The sequence below is a fragment of the Corvus moneduloides genome, chromosome 19 (genome assembly GCF_009650955.1).
Source record: "Corvus moneduloides isolate bCorMon1 chromosome 19, bCorMon1.pri, whole genome shotgun sequence".
In the NCBI taxonomy this organism is placed as follows: Eukaryota; Metazoa; Chordata; class Aves; order Passeriformes; family Corvidae; genus Corvus; species Corvus moneduloides.
The window spans coordinates 7411322-7427655 of record NC_045494.1 but is presented as its reverse complement, the minus strand read 5'-3'; the positions used below and the strand labels follow the sequence as shown (position 1 = coordinate 7427655).

Here is a 16334-nt window from a genome sequence, read left to right as displayed (position 1 = left end):
CTAAGAAGTGTAGTAGTTCTGAACTCACTTGAAGAACCATCACCCTGAAGGGCTGAGAGGATGAGAGAAGGCAGCCTCTTATAGTCTGGTATCATACAGTCACCTCTCATAGACTGGTATCAGAATTTCCTTCTAACCAAAGAACCTTTGAGTGTCACAGTATGGGAAAGGATGAGAGGACGAGCAGTTTTGAGCAAAGGCAAGGAAGTAACAGCATCCACTGCAGCACAGGTTGTCCAAGCAGAGTTATTATCACAAGTTTACAAGGCTCTTATCAAAGAGAAGAATTTTGGTTTTAGTACAATAGGCAAGTATCTCTTCCAATTCTAGAAATAGATTCCACAATCTGTATAATCTTATCTTCCAGATGCACATTTACATTTTAGCAGGCCAGTTTCTCTCCCACACACCTTTGGAGTCTTAAGTAGAACTCCAGTCCCACGTGCTCTGCAGTTGTCTGCCAGTCAGCATTTACAACCATCTGGTAACAGTTGTGGCTACCAGTAGCCAGAGAGGAATTCTCCAGTAGCCTCTGAAGCTATGCCAGGTCTGCATGTATCTAATGTTCTTATTTTCCAGGGAAACAATTCTTTAGGCTTTCAAAGACGAGTCTTTTACCAGAAACTATGTGCAACATTCTCTTCTTTTAAGATGTATTGAGAGCAGCTGTTTAGAGGCAACAATAGCCCAAGGCTGAGCCAAACCAAGTTTTGCTGGTACTCAGGACATGGACACCTGACAGCAGAGCTCAGAGTGCCCTGAACATCAAACTCCTGCTGCTTCCTTACCCTGAATGCTCAGCTAAACACAGCAACGTCCCCTTTTTCACCTCATTGGATTAGATCCAGACACAAAGCAAAATCTCCTCCCTATTCATATAGAAAGGCAGTGAAAGCATGAGTTGCAAGACGATCCTGTTTCCAATCACAGACTAAGGAGCAGTTAAACATCAAAACCAGATTTCATTTTGTCTTCCTTGCTCAGCTCCATTTATTTCAGATGCCAAGATGTGGTATGTGAACCCATATTCAACTGAAGGACAAATGCTCCTTCCCAGGAGCAGCATTAATTGTTCCTCACAGCTGAGTGTTACCAATCCCAGAGCTCCACGTTTTCCTTTGGCTTCCCTGCTTCTGCACACAGTAATGTATCTCGGTGCCAGTGTACAGCTTGCTAAGACACTCTCCCATCATTTATCTCCATCAACTTGGCATAGCCTGGCAGGGAATTACCCTGTGCAGAAATTCGTTGCAATTTTTCCTTATGTCCTCCCATGAGAGTGGAGTTTCCAGCCAAAATGTTGTAAGTCCCAAAAACACAAGTTAATCCAGTCTTACAAGAAGAGGAAGCCCAGGTCAGAAGGTTTTACTACATAGACAGTATTAGGTGTGGATGCAGTCTCAAGTTAACCCCACGACAAAAACATACCCATAATGGGTTTATTTTGCTCACGTAGCAGAGTTGCAAGGTACCATCTGTGTGCTTCCTTGGCAACTTTTACTCAACTTGAACAGGGTTTCAGTGGGATGCAGTCCAAGAGCTTTCTGTTCAAAATGCCAGCAAGTATCTCAAGAACTCTTAAATCCTGCCTTGATTTAGGTCTCCTTCTCATTCCTTCCTCAGCACTCCTTCCTGCTTACAGGTCCTTGAAGGGAGAGCTTATACCTATGCATCTGATAACACTTTATGAACCCTGCTAAAATAAAAGAGGCCTTATCAACCAGCTTTGTTTGAACTCCAGGCAGCTGGTGCTGCTATAACAAACCGTCAGCACCATGGCCTTGTCTGAACCAGGTTCTCTCCTGCACCCAGGAGTTTGCCTTGTTGCTGTTACCAACACAGTCAGCAGCAACAGAACAGAGGCTGGGTCATCTGCACAGCAAAAAGCTCTTCCTTAGCACCAGTGATCTCACACCAACAGAACTGAGCAAAGTATCACTTAAAATACCAGACTTACCACATTTATCAATTACAGGTGCCATGAGTCACTGGAAAAGGACGAGTTTAAGAACAATTTTAGCCTGAAATCAATGAAACGAGCCTGAGCTATTCTTTAACTGCTCCTCTCTACCACCCTGCTTGGCTGTGACAGACTGTCAAGGCAGATACTCACGGAGAAAGCCCAAGCCAAGCAGAACAGCTAAAGCACGGGAAGGAACAGTTGCAGTACACAGAGACAAGTGTAAGACACCCCCTTCTTTTCCCAGGAGAAGGAAGATGTTCTAACATTAATCTCAGTTTAATGAGACCATGCAGAGATCTCCCTTATACAACTGCTGAGCCACTGCTATCCCCCAGCCCTTGCAGCTTCATAAACAGGAGAGTGTTCAGGTGCACCTTGCATACAGTAGTCAGAGAGGAAAACCAAGAGATCCTCTAGAAAGAAGTTATTTTAGTGAACCTGAAGAGACAGACAGTGAAATGAACAACTGAACATACTGTGGCAACACCACATGCAGGTGGCTGCCCTCCCAAAAGACAAACAATATTAAATAAAAGATCAGATATCGATTGTCCAAGAACTCTGAAAATAACTGAGAACCAATCACACAACTCAGGCAAGTTCACGTACTTCCACAGCCTTGTGCTTGGAGTTACCAGGATCCGCCCACCTGCAATGAATTTGGGAATTGTGCAAACCTTGTGTGTCATTATGACTCCTATTGTGTTCTCCTTGTCATGGGGGCATGACAACACAAAGTTTCAAAATGCTACAGCAGAACAAAGTCTTTGCACTGAACAACATTATTGCCCATGATGCAAAACCCTTTGTAGGCTTTGCTAAGAAGCATGAATTGAACAGAAGAGTGGCTTGTAACTTTGGAGCAGCATTTTACACACAGTGGGTCAATGGAGCAAACCACAAAAGCTTTTGCTTCATAAAGCAACACAAAGAGATCCGGCTATGAGAAACTTTTATATGAGAACTGGAGTTTCCATACAATTTCTGCATAGAAACCAAACCAGTTCCTCCTTTGGTATTTTAAAGAAAGATGATGGTACTAGCAGTATCACATACTTTTATTGCCATGTATTAACTGCAAGACATATGTTTAAAACCTCCCTTGCTCTTTGACATTTCTCAAGCCTCTGTGTCAGCCAAGCAGAGACATACCTCTTCTATAAGCAATTCCCAGAAATAATTATGTTACCATACCAGAAGGCCACTGGTAGATAAAGGGCTCTCAACTGGCTTAACTCCTCCAATACTTTTCTTTGGTCAGCTGTTATAGCACCTGCAATTTATTGAAAACCAAATAAAAGACATTCCTCAGCACCATGCTATGAAGATGTTTGAGAACTCTTCTCGCTTTCCAATACCATGAACTATATGGAGCTCCTCAACAGGCTACAGGCAGCACTGAGCAGGATTAGGGACTGCTCACTACTGGCACAGATCATCCTCATCTCCTCCATGGGCCAGTCTATCCCTACAAGGAACGTGCCAGGATGCACGGAGGAGCCTTGGGATGTACCAGCACTTTGCATTCCACTTGCCAGAAGCAGCAGCTTCCCGAATCAAAGGTAAGATCACCAGGCAGCTGCTCTGGGCACTCAGCTTCTGCTGGGACTTGGTAAAGCCAGATATTCCAGTTGACTGAAGTGCTCTCAGATGACTACAAAGAGCAGCATTCCCCATCGAGTAAGACATGACAACGGACAACTTTTACTTCCACCATCTCAGTGCAGCTATCCCCCTGTCCTGCCACCATCCCCACACCAGCACAAGGCTTTGTGCCATTGGCTGCAGAAATACAGACCCAGGAGTCTGATTCAACTGCTCTACACCATCAACAACACTAAACACAAACACGCAAAGCCTTCTCCAACATCATGGTTAAGCCTCAGCTCCAGGAGGGGAGATACCAGCAACAGCCTGTTCCCATGGCACAACGAAGGGCAACCTGAGACAAAGGCTGAACAACTTGTCTCATCGTTTTATTACACCTGTTTCCTGCCTGCTGGAAGTAACGTGCTTCTTCACTCAGCAAGTTCTCACAACTTTTGGAGGGGAAAAAAAATAGTGACAAGATGCATTTAAGACGGGCATAGGAAAAAAAAAAAAAAAGAGAGAGACAGAAAATGCTAACAGAATATCCCGAGGGAGTCAGTCACTGCAGTTCTTGTTCTTGTCTTCTCCAAGACTCGCTGCTTGGAATCAGCGGCAGCACTGGAGACCTGCGGGGCCGGGCTGCGGGCAGGGGCATCTCCCACCGCAGGCCGGGACGGGAGCGGCTCCCGCAGCCCCCGCGCCCCGGGAGCGGCCCCGGCCCGGACCCGCTCGAGGGCCGGGCAGGAAGTCCCGGAGCGGCTGCCGCCACCTCCCCGGGGAATCCCGGGATGCGGAGCTGCCGCGCGGTAAGCAGGGGGGCTGCGCGCTCCGGCCGGGACAGACACAACGCAGCGAGCCCGGGAAAGGACACAACAGCAAACAAAACCCCATCAGCCCTCAGCGCCGCGGCTGCAAGTTCCACGGGGAGCCACTGCCGCGTCCCCAGGTGCGCCGGGGCTTCAGGTGTGGGTAGCCCCGACACGGCCGGCCCGGGCAGCGCGGAGGGCCCGGGCACTCGCGAAGTAAACCCCCGCGGGGGCGGAGGCACCGGCGAGCACCTGCCGGCCCCGCCGCGCAGCTCAGCACGGGCGGGCATGGCGGGGACCGCCCCGGCGAGCTCTGCCGGGGCCGCGCCGGCCGGACCCCTCGCCGAGACCCCTCCCCGGAGCCCCTCCCGCCTCCCCGCGCGGCCGCAGCGAGCGGCGCTCACCTGTGGGGGCTGGGGCCGGGCCGCCCCGGCCGCGCTCCGCTCCGCGCCCGCTCCCCCTCAGCTGCGCGGCGGCGGCGGCGGCCTCGCTCCGCGGACACCTCCGGGCGGGGCGCGGCGGGGCGGGGCCGGGGCAGGACCGCCCCCGGGGCGGGGCCCGCTATGCAAACACACGCGTGGGCGGGGCGTCGCATGCAGATAAAGCCGCGCCGCGGCCCCGCCTCTCTTTTTAATCCGGCGCGCTCATGAATAATTCAGCAGCGCGCTCGCTGCAGCCAGTCAGGGAAGGGCTCCGCGCCGCTCGCGGAGCGCGGGCACCCGGCACCGGGAAAGGCGAAGGGGCGGCGGGGAAAGACGGCCGGGAAAGCCGCCTCCGGGGCCGGGCTTCGGGGCCCTTCCTCCCGGCTGCAGCTCCACGGGGGAACTCCCAACTTCCACGGCTTTGCCTGTGAAAATAGACTACAGAGTCGAAGCCTTCGCTGGAGAGACGGACACAAGTGTGGCTGCACAGCCCGGCAGCAGCCAGCCCGTGTCCTGCTGCAGGGGACAGCAGCTGGACAAGGAAGCTGTACTTATGTAGGGGGCAATGGCAGGCAAAGGTCTGCCCACTCTGCATCCATGCAAAAGCTTGAAATTATCTCTGACAAGGGTCCAGTAACAGTATTTCACCCACGTTTTCAAAAATGATGTTTTTCAGTTAAACACTCAGTTCTCTCATCTTCTTGCAATGCTCAGCCAATCTACATCACAGGCCAAAACGGAGTATCAGTCTGGATCATGCTCCTGTTCTGGGGTGGGTAAAGGCACCATCAGATGTTACGGTGCTTAGCAAGGCAGCCACAGTTTCTCAATCCTCCCTGCAGTGGTTATTACATTGTAATTGTCTTGTGCTGAATCAGGGAGTCTCTGCCCCAGCGAAACTCACTGGGTGGCTCTCGCAGAGTTCATCGATACAATTCCACCTTGGCGTAAGGAGACGAGACTGATTGAAATCAACAGGAGTGAGTTTGACCTAATTCCAGGACAAACATGAGCCCTGTGGGTCAGGCTGGAGCTCTCCCGGCTGAGCTTGTTCTTAGAAACTCTCTTCCCACTGCCTTTAATCTGTTGAACAGTCTGGGAGAATGCTGAGGGCAGATGGGGCTGCCAACCCTGGCTTTAAGGAGAACTATCAGAGCCAAAGCACTGCTGGAAGGAGGAAGAGGAAGGCGAGGGAGCGTGGGAGGAGCTGCCAGACCCTCACCTCGGCAGAGCCCTGGCGACTTCCAGCATCTGATAACCGGGGTGTGTGTGTGAAGCAGAAGCAGGTGCTGGTGGCAGAGCCACGGCACCCTGGGCTACGATACCTCTGACCATGCAGGAGGAAGATGAATGAGGAAGAAGTGTCGTGTGCCGACAGGAACTGCACGCGGATGTCGGGACACCTCCAGGCTCTGAGTCACGCTGCCCTCCCCGGGAACAGGGCAGCGGCTGCATCCAAGCATAGAAGGCGTGGGAGCAGGGTTACCAGGGTTACACAGCCACAGGGCTGTATGACCTTGAGCAGGCATTCACCAGCTGCTGCTGCTAGGGTCCCAGTAGCGTCCACAGTCTCCCTCTGCATAACTTAACATTTCTAGGGGAATTAAGAACCGCACCAAGGAGCTTGCATCGTTGGAAAAGGGTTTTTTTTATTGCTTAGCCTTCTCCATATCTCCAAAAGGAATTTAAAAAATACCAAATAAAACACATCTAAACCAGTTGCTATTACAGTTCTGAAAATTTTGATACCAAACACAGCCATGCTTAGCTCACTTCCACCCACTGAACAGACCTTCTGGCACCTGGCACTTTTGGCATAGAGGCTAAAGAAAATTTAGTACCTGGCTATCCTGGTGGAGAGCAATGGTATCCTCAGTTCAGAGCACAACAGCCTCAGGATTGCAAGGTTCATTAGGAATTTGTAGCTTGTTTCTTTACTCAGGGATCTCTCACTTGCAAGAGAAATAACAAGGATCCACAGCCGGGAAAGAGGATGTTGGGCTGAAAAAGAGGTGCTGCAGTTCAGCCCTGGTGAGACTATCAGATGCAGCATGCTGATAGTGGTGGTCAAGTTTTAGCATGGCTTAACACTGTGTGGCCAAAATGCATCTCAGCACAGCTGCTGCAGGAGGCCTTCTGCAATACTCTGGGGCTTTCTGACCTCTGGCTGATGAAATTGTGTTCAAGGCACAGTTTCCTGCTCTCAAGTGTCTGGAAACTTTCCTCCAGGTGACTGAGTTTATGGCCATGCCTTTTACAGACCAGAATCTGATCTGATGGTTGTTGGCACAGCTGAATGACAGAGGCTCAGGACACCAGCACTGATCAGCTTATTCTGTCCCTGACTGACCTCAGTGACACTCCAACCATTCCATTGGTGTAGCACAGTGGTTCTTTACATGTGACAAAACAATCACCAGCAAAGTGTTTTCTACTAGACCACAGTCAGCAAAAGATGACACAGGAAAGGCAGGTTGGTGGTCCATGAGGTGAGAAAGCTGGAGAGCCAGTGGCTTCAAGAACAAAGCAGTGTGTACTCCAGCCCAGAAACGCCCAGCTAAGCTGAACACACTTGTTCGCTGTATTATGCCTGAGCCATCTGGGTGGGTGAAGTCTGTAACAGCCAATAAAGTGGCCAACTTCCCAAGGTTCCAGTTATCACAGGCTCTGTTTTGTGTAATATTTCATTAATCAGGAAAACAAGTCTGAGTAAAGCTCTTCCCTTCATCCCATACCATTTCTGCAAGTGACAGCAACTTCAGTGATTAACATCAATGGGCAGCTTGAACTCCTTCAGTGAATAGAAGGTGATTTCTCCATGATCCACCAGAGCAAACACCAGAGGGACGTCCCCACTCAGATACGTCACCTGCTTCAAAGCCCGCAGGGATGGGATCTGCTCATCAAAGCTACAAAGAGAAAAAAAATCTTGTTTGTTCTCCAAGCAGGAGGAACACAGAGGCAAAGCTGTCCTGGCCAGCCATCACAACAGCTCCCTTTGGCCTGACGAGCTGGTAGTGATCCTCCCCACCCATTTCAGTACAAGCAGGAGGCTGCCAGCCCTGAGAGTGAGTACCCAGCATGCTGGGAACTGGGAGCTGTTGAATCCTTTGCCAAAAACAAGGATAACTGCACACTGCTCCATGCTGTGCCCATTAGATGCAGCTCACAGGGATATTGGCAAATGGCCAATCCACTGCAATCTTAATACCTTTGTGCTGGGAAGATCTTTAGGTTGCTGGGATCAACATCTGACCTGCTTTTCCCTCCTTTTGATTCTGCAGAGTCTGTTTGTTCATCAATGAAAATATTAATGCAACAAGGATCATCCTACTGGCTCATGACATACCTTGATAAAACTGCATTACCACCTTCCTTGCTCTGTCTACTACAGCTGCAGAGAGCAGAGGGACAGTTTTAGTAAAGCAAAATGAGAAAAGGCAGAAACTGAACTTTGTACCTAGCTATGGAGTTTAAGTATCAGGTTCTGGATCCTGTAAGAAAGGGGACACCTACCCTCTGTTCCTAGTGATCTTAAAGTTACACTTGACAAGGATCAAAATACTGAACCCATGGCTCAGAGCCTGTAGCAAGCTCTGGGGACATTCATCTCTGCAGAAATCACAGTGATCGGCACTGACTTGAGGATTCAGCTCCCTCAGCACTGGGTTCTACCTGAATTTCACAAGCATTGCATAAAAGCTGTGGCTTCTTTCTCCTGACTCCCAAAATATTCAGACATGAGCAGCAACCAGATGACCAAATAGTGTGGGTTGAATGCAAGGGCGGGGGAGAAGGAGAGGAATTGTCAGCCACAGTCTCCAACAAAGGAGGAGGAACTGAAAGGGAAAAAAAAAAAATCCTGGGCAGGACCACCCTCAAGGGAGACACTCTGATGATCTGTAAAGCTCACAAAATGCTGGGTCATTTACAGATCATTAGGACTTCGTTTCCACAACAACAACTGCAATGGGTACCTCCGAACACACATCCTGACATGGGGCTTCCCAGGGTTTGTCTTCTTAAACTTGGACACGGCATCTGCTTGATACACGTTGAAGTCTATCTTCATGGCCTCTGGGTCCTCCTGCAGCCTGCAGGGGAACACACCCACACAGTATAGGATCGAAACACTGCAGGGTATGGATACAGCAGAGAAAAGAGGGAGCAAAAACTCCTGAGGCCTGACTAATTTGGGTCCCTTGATAGGTTTCACTCCTCAAAGGACTGACCTTGCAACTGTTTTATTTACTTTCCAGAGCTTTCCCGTAGTCAGACCAGAGCAAGATCCTGGCTCACATCTACCCCACAGCCTTGCAAGAAGCAGCACTAACAAAGACAGGAGAAAAGCACTGCAGGGACTGCACACAAGCACCACAGACTCTGAGGCAGGAGCAGAACCAAAAGTCCCAAAGCCAAGGTTTTATAACCACTGTAGCAGGGATGGCAGCACATTCCAGGGACGAGGCATAGGTGAAACCCAATCAAACCTCTGGAGGAGATACCTGGCTGGGGTGCAGAGAGGGAAGGGCAGGGTAAGAGAGCAACTCTGCTGTTTTAACTGGCCTGGAAAGCCCTGGCTCTGTTGCTGCAGGAGGCGGTACTGCATGGAAATGTACCCCCTCACTAGAAATGCAAGGGGGTCATGGGGCAGAGCACTGTATCCTCTCGGCACCCTGGATGCGAGGCAGCTCCCAAACTGCTGCTGGGAGCACCTCACAGACCTCACAAGCAGGGACAGTCACAAGACACTCCCGCTCCCCAACAGCTCCAAGCTGACTGGCTGGATACTAACCGGGAGGCTCCATCCAGGATGTGGGAGGGCTGCAGCACACTGATCTGCTGGAGGAGCGCAGCTGGAGGGAGAAGGAACGGGAAAGGATCAGACCACCAATTTCCCTCCCAGGGCACTCCAAGCACTCTACACCACCCACAAGCCTTCCTCCTCCGACAATGGTTGGCAGCTCCACAGTCACCACTGGCTACTTCAAAGACCTCAACTTCCTTGTCTCCTCCCAGCACACAGCCCAGACGTTCTGCAGTTGCTTTGCATCTTGCTGGCCCTGACTCCACATGTCTAACAGCCCAGCAGGAAGGACTGAAATACAGCAGGACATGGGGAATGGATTAGAAGACCTCCCAAGGCCCTGTTTATCCTGGCACTTGAGTGGGCTATAGAAAGATTCTCCTGCTCAAAGTACTGTCCCCAAAACTGATGTTCAGTTTCTCCATGTGATCCCGTTTGCTGCTGCATACCAGGCACTCTTTCACAGGGCTGGGAGGGAGAGAACGGTCCCAGTTCCCAGAGCCACTACCTGGCGAGGTCACTTCTTCTGGCCGCAGCAGTGGTGTGACAGCTTGGTCCCACAGGTGTGACGGTCGTTTCCAAACCCTCTGCTGTCTCCTCTGCTCCAAGAGGGCTTTGTACTCCTGCCAGTTGGAGCAGCGTCTCACCTCCTGGTCGGCGTTGACACTGCTCTTGTACCTGCTCTCCCTCTCCCATTGCTTCCTCTCCTTCCGTGACAGCTTCTCCTGCTTCTGGTTGATCCGTGTGCACCAGGAAGCTGCATCCACCTCCCTGCCCGGCACGTTCTCTGGCAGAAGCCTGTTGTCAGGGGAGGGCAGATGTGTGCATGGCTGGTCTGGGGCCACGTTGGGAAAGGTGATGGTGTTAAAATCCCAGCGGGGTGCATGGGTACCAGTGCTGCTCTCCTTGTGGTCTCCAACCTGCCTGCTGGAGAAGCTCAGAGAGTGCTTTTGCCCTGTATCAAGGGGAACTGGCATTGACTCCCCCTCTGCACTGCCAGCATCTGATTCCTTTGGCTGCACTGACAAAGCCTTTTCATCCATGGGAATGGAGTCTCCACAGTCATCTCCATCTTTGCTGGAGGTCCCTTCAGCTTCTGGAAGGTCCTCAGATACTTTACATTTCTTCTCATGCAACCTAAAGACAAAGGAACAGTAAAAAATTCAGGGAGAGCATGTGGTAGAACTTCATTTAAATCCTGCCTGCTCCCTGCTAACAGGAAGAATGCAGTCTGCCAAGCCTGAAGGAAGGACAGCAAAGGTGGCAGGAACCCCCAGACAGGTCTGCAAATCCTTGACAACAACCTCCTGGTTTGTGAGACAAATGAGAAAAGAAAAAAAGCAGGCCAAAACTAAGCAGTGAATGCCAAATGCAGAATAAACTTCTGAGAAGTCCTGCACAAGGTTTGACTTCAATGCCCAAGAGAATCCCAGCCTTGATTTGTATAGACAATGTTCCCAACCTGCCATGCCAGGTCCACACCCCAGACACTGACCCAAACACCTCCATGCAAACATGATGGACTTCAGCCAAAGCAGCGCAGGCCAGGCAGAAACCTGGCTGCCAGCACCTCTTACTGGTGTGAGATTCAGACCCTGATTCCAGAGAAGACAGGGCAGTTCTTAGACCAGCAGTTTAATCTCACAGTTCCTACAGTTCCACAGTTCCTCGGGCACTGATTTACTGTTAACAGGGACTCCCCAGCCTCATCCTCCCGTTTCTGAAAGGCTGACGCCACCTCCTGGGAACTGTCAGAATTATAAGCAAAATTACTTATTGTCAGTTTGTGGTGATGTTTTGGACATGTGCAAGCCCCAGGATGCAACTCTGCTCTCTGCTGTTGAGTCTTGGCAGATAAATTGGACTGAAGAGGTGGGTAAGTGAGAGATGTGCACTGTGGTAGCTGTGCTCCTGGTAAAAAAGGGTAGGAGAAGGCACCTGACGTGTTTCTTCTGCACTGACCTCTCTACCCTTCTCTTGTGGCATCTCAGCACCACAGCTGGGGGATTGAGGGCAATTTGCCCCTCTTAACCCTGGCATGAAGCACACACACGACAAAAGGGAACACTGCAAAGCGTTCAGGAAAAGCGCTGCACTGCTTGGGGACAGCCAAGAGCAACTGTGCCAGACAAGGTCACCCCCAGCAGGAGGGCCTGGGGACACTGCAGCAAAGCAGCTGCTCCTGAGCCAGCGTGGCCTGAAGAGGGTGGGAGAAGACTTTGGGCCACATCCTTACTGGGGGCTGGAACTCCTCCTCCTCTTGCAATGGTGTTTCCCAGAGCTCTTGCAGTGACTTTCCAGGTTCAGCTGCCTCTCGTAGGCAGACAGGACAGTGCTGGAAGGAGAGACCAACACAGAGGCTGAGAGCAGGGCGAGGTAGTGGAACTGCCTTCTGCTCAGCCCCCAGGATACAGCAACCAAAGGTACAGAAAATGCCCAGGTGGGACCAGTATGGCCCTCAGTTCATGCCCCATTTCATGTTCCCAATCACCTCCTTAGGAGGGAGGAGCAAGGAAGGGTAGAGTGCCACTTTTAGCCTTTAATCCTCCCAAGAGCTAGAATGCAGGGCCAAAGTCCTCTTCTCTGCCACTCCCTGGGGCCAGGCAGTGGGTACAGAGAGTCTCGGGGTCTTCAGGAAGGATAAAGCAGCACGGGAAGGAAAAGTTGGTTACCTGGGGTTGAATCTCAGTACAATATAACCCAGTTGCTTCAAGTGGCTGAACACCTTAGAGGAAAGGAAAGCAATAAGGTTAAATGACAGCCCTAAACACAAACTATTTACTTCAGTTCCATTATGACTGAGTGAACACAGTGGGGCAGTGGCAGAAGAGAAAATGCCAGGGTTAGGACCCAAAGCAAAGGTGGGGAAACAGGAATTGAACATCTGGAAGATGGGAACAACTGAGGATGACTTCCCTCCCAGATCATCCTACCCGGCTTCCAGCCACTGGAAGAGCTTGTGTGGCAGAGGCTGGGCTTTCTGCCTTCATCCTCCTGCAACAGCTGGAGGTCCCAACACACCTGGTAATGTGACAGGCTCATTGCCTCCTGGCACAGCAGGGTCTCGTAGGCTTCCTGGACTGACAGGGGCAGATCCCTGTAAAAGAGCTGGACAGAGCCCTGCAGGGCAGAAGATTGGTGTGAGAGTCACAGGAACAAATCTATGCAAGCTCACACCAGTTCTTTCCTACTGATCCTGACAGCTGGTCTCAGCACCCTCCTTGACGTGATATTCATCTCTCCCCATGTGCCACCTGGATTACTTTCAGTCCCTCTCCCATACCCAGTTCCCCCATACCCTGGTTTTATCAGCCAGGTAAGAAGTTCCCACCCACAGCTCTCAATTCCTGCTCCAGCTCCTGCATCTGTTTGGAGGATGCAGCTGGGAACAAAATGCTCAACTGATAAAATAATCACTGTTTTGAGAGATAATTTAACTTTGATGATCTGAGTGATTCAGAACACAGCACAACAACAAAAGCACTTACAACTAGCATAACTGAGAACTGGAGCAGAAGAATCAACAGAAGCTTCAGGAGGCATCAATTGGTGCCTCCTCAGAAGCATTTACTTTCTTTACAGATCCAGAGATCCCATAGGTAACTTCTCCAGGGAATAACAAATTACCTCCAGGAGACTGTTTTAAGCTACACCTCTTTTTCCTCCTTTTTGTTTTTTTTTAGATGGTGTTTACTCATAAAGAAAACAAAACCCTAGGAACCACACCTTTCCCATGAGATAGGCAGAAGGCACCTCACTGGGCTTTTCTGCTTTTGGGGGGATTTTGTACTCAGCATCTGACTAAACTATTTTATTGCCATCAATTTGTTTACAAACTATTTGTCAGAATGCCAGGGGTAAAAAAGCCCCACCTTTGCTGTCAGGATTTAAAGGATGGCATCAGACACTCACAATCTGTTTGTTTTGCTAAGGGATAAAAGTTCCCTTTACATCAATGCACCAATTGTACTGATAACAGGCTTTGGTGGAAAGACAAAAAAAGACCCTCTCTACCGCAAAGAAATCCAGCTGAGCCCTAAGCAGCATTTCTGCAAGCAGAGAAGCATTGAACACAACATGGTCTCACTACTCTGTCTACCACACTTAAATTTCGTTCTGCCATATGTACTGGGAAGAAATCCCAAGCAGCAACCCCAAAGATCTCTGCTTAAGATGAATGAACCAGCCACAGATCCAACTAAGACACGCTGTCAGTGACACAGAGGCTGCTTGAGAGTACAAGGTAAGAACCCACACCTGGTGACAAACAGCTCCATCAGCAATACACTAAAAGAGACAATCCCTTGAGAACCAGGTGTTTATCAGTTGCTACAGCTCCTCCAATCATTCAGTGAGGACCCAGTGCCTCGGCCCTACTTACACACTCCAGCAGGTACAGAGCTTCCTCGGGCAGCAGACACTGTTTGCCTCGTTCCGAGAACCCCATGGTGTGCCAGAACTTCCCCTGGAACAGGAGCACAAATCCCTGATGGGCTCTGGCTGTTCCCTGCTGACAGCCAGGCTCCCTCCCATTGCAAGAAGTAAATTAAAGAATCTGTGAGGCAGCAGGAGATGATGGCACTGAGCACACTCTGTAGCACTCACCGCAGGGGACTTCAGCTCCACGATGCCCTGTTCTGGCTTCCACTCAGCTTTCACCAGATTCCCCCTGAGAAGGTTAAAGATTAGTTTTTTACCACTTGTGATTTCTACAATCAACTCCTAGTGTAGCAACACAGCAAGCTCAGGAAGGTGTCAAAAGGCAGGAAATTTCCAGGTGGCATTTTTACAAGGCATTAGAAGGACACCATCCCCTGGATCTAGCAGCACCAGTGTGTCATCACCAACCAGTTAAAAGTGTCTGTGGTCAGCACCACAGAGGCATGTCCCTAGGCTACAGCAGCCTGCTGGAGATGCATGGCCTGAGCCAGGCTATGTGGATATTGAGGAACTAACACAGGTCATCCAGAGAAGCTGTGGCTGCCATATTCCTGGAAGTGTTCATGGCCAGGCTGGATGGGGGTCTGAGCAATCTGGTCTAGTGGAAGGTGTCCTTACCCACAGCAGGGATTCCAATGGGGTGATGATCTCTAAGGTCCCTTCTGACCCAAACCATTCTGTGATTCTGTATCATACTCAGCTGCTGCCAAAGACATCACCGTACCCCACCCACAGGGACTCACAGGGAAAAATTAATAGCTGCAGGCCAAGCAGAGAAAGTATGTGTTGAGAGGCAGGTGTGAGTGTCTCCCAAGTGATAAGCTCCAAAGTCTGGCAGCATTGTTGAAACCACAAAAACTGATAAACCAGGGACACTGGCCCCTGGTCAAATCTGCACAAGGCCACACAGGAGCATCAACAAGACACTCTGTAACATGGATTATGCCCAAGAAGGCAGTGGCTGCAAAGGCTACAGGATTATACACACCCCTGTGAAAACCAAGAGCCCTGTGAGGGACTTTCTGAACCCACAGGTGTGCCAGCATGTCCCTGTGCTCCTGCAGGGACAGCCAGGCTGTGTCGCACTGCTGCTGCTCCAACCCGGGCACTGACCGCATGTGAACTGCGGGGGTCTTACTGTGCTGACCAATACCTCCTGCTACCAACAGCTCGATCCTGCCGTAACCCCCGAGCTGTGCTCTGCCCGCCGGCATCCCCCCTTCCAGGGAAAAGCCATTCCCAGCGCCGCTCCCGGGACAGACTTACGGCCGCTCCGGGCGCTCCTCGGACAGCAGCCGCCACTGCTCCTCGCAGCAGCGCCGCAGCCTCTCGGCCTGCCGGGCCGAGCCGTCGGGGACGAAATCCTTCTGCCCGCGGGGCCTCCGCGGGGCCTGCCGACCCTCCGGCTGCTCCGCCGTGCTGCGGGGCGACAGCGGGGCGCTGAGGGACGGGAGAGCGGCCGACAGCCCCAGTACCGGGGCTCCGGGCCGCGGGCAGAGCCGGGGCACCCCGGACTGCAGTGCCCGGTCCTCCCGTACTCCGGTGGCCACACCGGATCCCCGTACCGGTGCTTCCCCTCGTACCGCGGGTCGCCCCGGTATCTCCCCGGCCCCCTCATCGGAGGTTCCCCGCGGTGCCTCCTTTTCCCCGGTACCACGGTTCCCCCCAGTGCCTCCCCGGTCCCCCATAGCGCAGGCTCCCTCGGTGCCTCCGCTTGCCCGCGGTACCTCCTCAGCCCCCTCACCGCGGGTCCCCCCGGTGCCTCCCCGGTCTCCCCCTGCCCGCCCCACCTGAGGCGGCGGGACCCGCCGGGCTCCATGGGCACGTGCCGGACGAGCGGCCTTCCGCCGCCGGGCAAGAGCGCCGCCAAGAGGGGCGGGCGCCTCCAACGCGCCCCCTGGCGGCTCGGAGGACTAGGAGCGGCGGGCACCGGGCACCGGGAAGGGAACCAGGGACGGGACCGGGAAGGGAACCCGGGACGGGACCGGGAAGGGAACCAGGGACAGGACACCCAGGGCCGGGCACTGGGGAGGGGTGCACCGGGTTTTGCCCCGGGATCTGCCCCAGACCCGCCGTGCTGAGCTGCCCCCGCTTAACCCCCGCCGCTCCCGCGCCCCCTCCGCAGCCGGGATGAGGAGAAGGGAGGGTGAAACGAATGGTGGGTTGGAATAAAGGGCAGGAAGCTCAGGCAGTGATAAATGATACGGGTAAAACAGGCTGGATTTAAGTTTAAAAAATTTTTTTAAAGTTTATTTATTGCTAATTAATATTAGTTCCAGGCTTGGATATCTGCTCTGTCCGGGGCT

General features: G+C 51.9%; 2 protein-coding genes across 12 annotated transcripts in view; both read right to left on the bottom strand.

The window, feature by feature from the left end:
- LLGL2 (LLGL scribble cell polarity complex component 2) overlaps positions 1–4798 on the bottom strand; it is a 33136-nt gene extending 28338 nt beyond the window's left edge. For all 6 annotated transcript variants that reach the window (XM_032129112.1, XM_032129113.1, XM_032129114.1 and 3 more), the window contains exon 1: positions 4764–4798. The gene's annotated coding sequence lies outside the window, so the exon portion shown is untranslated. The remainder of the gene's footprint in view (positions 1–4763) is intronic.
- A 1614-nt stretch (positions 4799–6412) lies between these two features.
- Positions 6413–15888, bottom strand: TSEN54 (tRNA splicing endonuclease subunit 54). Of its 6 annotated transcripts, none has more exons than XM_032129176.1 (12): positions 15819–15888; positions 15295–15447; positions 14194–14257; positions 13970–14053; positions 12610–12708; positions 12261–12313; positions 11825–11923; positions 10097–10725; positions 9577–9637; positions 8759–8875; positions 8131–8175; positions 6413–7690 (listed from the first exon to the last, which is right to left on the bottom strand). In XM_032129176.1, exons 1-12 carry the CDS (start codon positions 15845–15847, stop codon positions 7540–7542), a joined length of 1584 nt encoding a protein of 527 aa, XP_031985067.1. In that variant the 5' UTR covers positions 15848–15888; the 3' UTR covers positions 6413–7539. The 6 variants fall into 6 exon arrangements, with proteins under 6 accessions (XP_031985067.1, XP_031985062.1, XP_031985061.1 ...); XM_032129171.1 differs by lacking the exon at positions 15819–15888 and having other exon boundaries at positions 6413–6782; positions 7517–7690; positions 15295–15731; XM_032129170.1 differs by lacking the exon at positions 15819–15888 and having other exon boundaries at positions 15295–15731.
- Between the last annotated feature and the right edge of the window lie 446 nt (positions 15889–16334).

Excerpts from the sequence above, each read along its gene's own strand:
- TSEN54 (XM_032129170.1), bottom strand. The coding sequence starts at position 15,716 with ATGGGGGACCGGGGAGGCACTGGGGGGAACCGTGGTACCGGGGAAAAG. Across the intron at positions 12,709-13,969 it reads CTCTGTACCTGCTGGAGTGT|GGCTCTGTCCAGCTCTTTTA; the intron begins GTAAGTAGGGCC and ends TCTGCCCTGCAG. Across the intron at positions 9,638-10,096 it reads AGAAGAAGTGACCTCGCCAG|CTGCGCTCCTCCAGCAGATC; the intron begins GTAGTGGCTCTG and ends TTCTCCCTCCAG.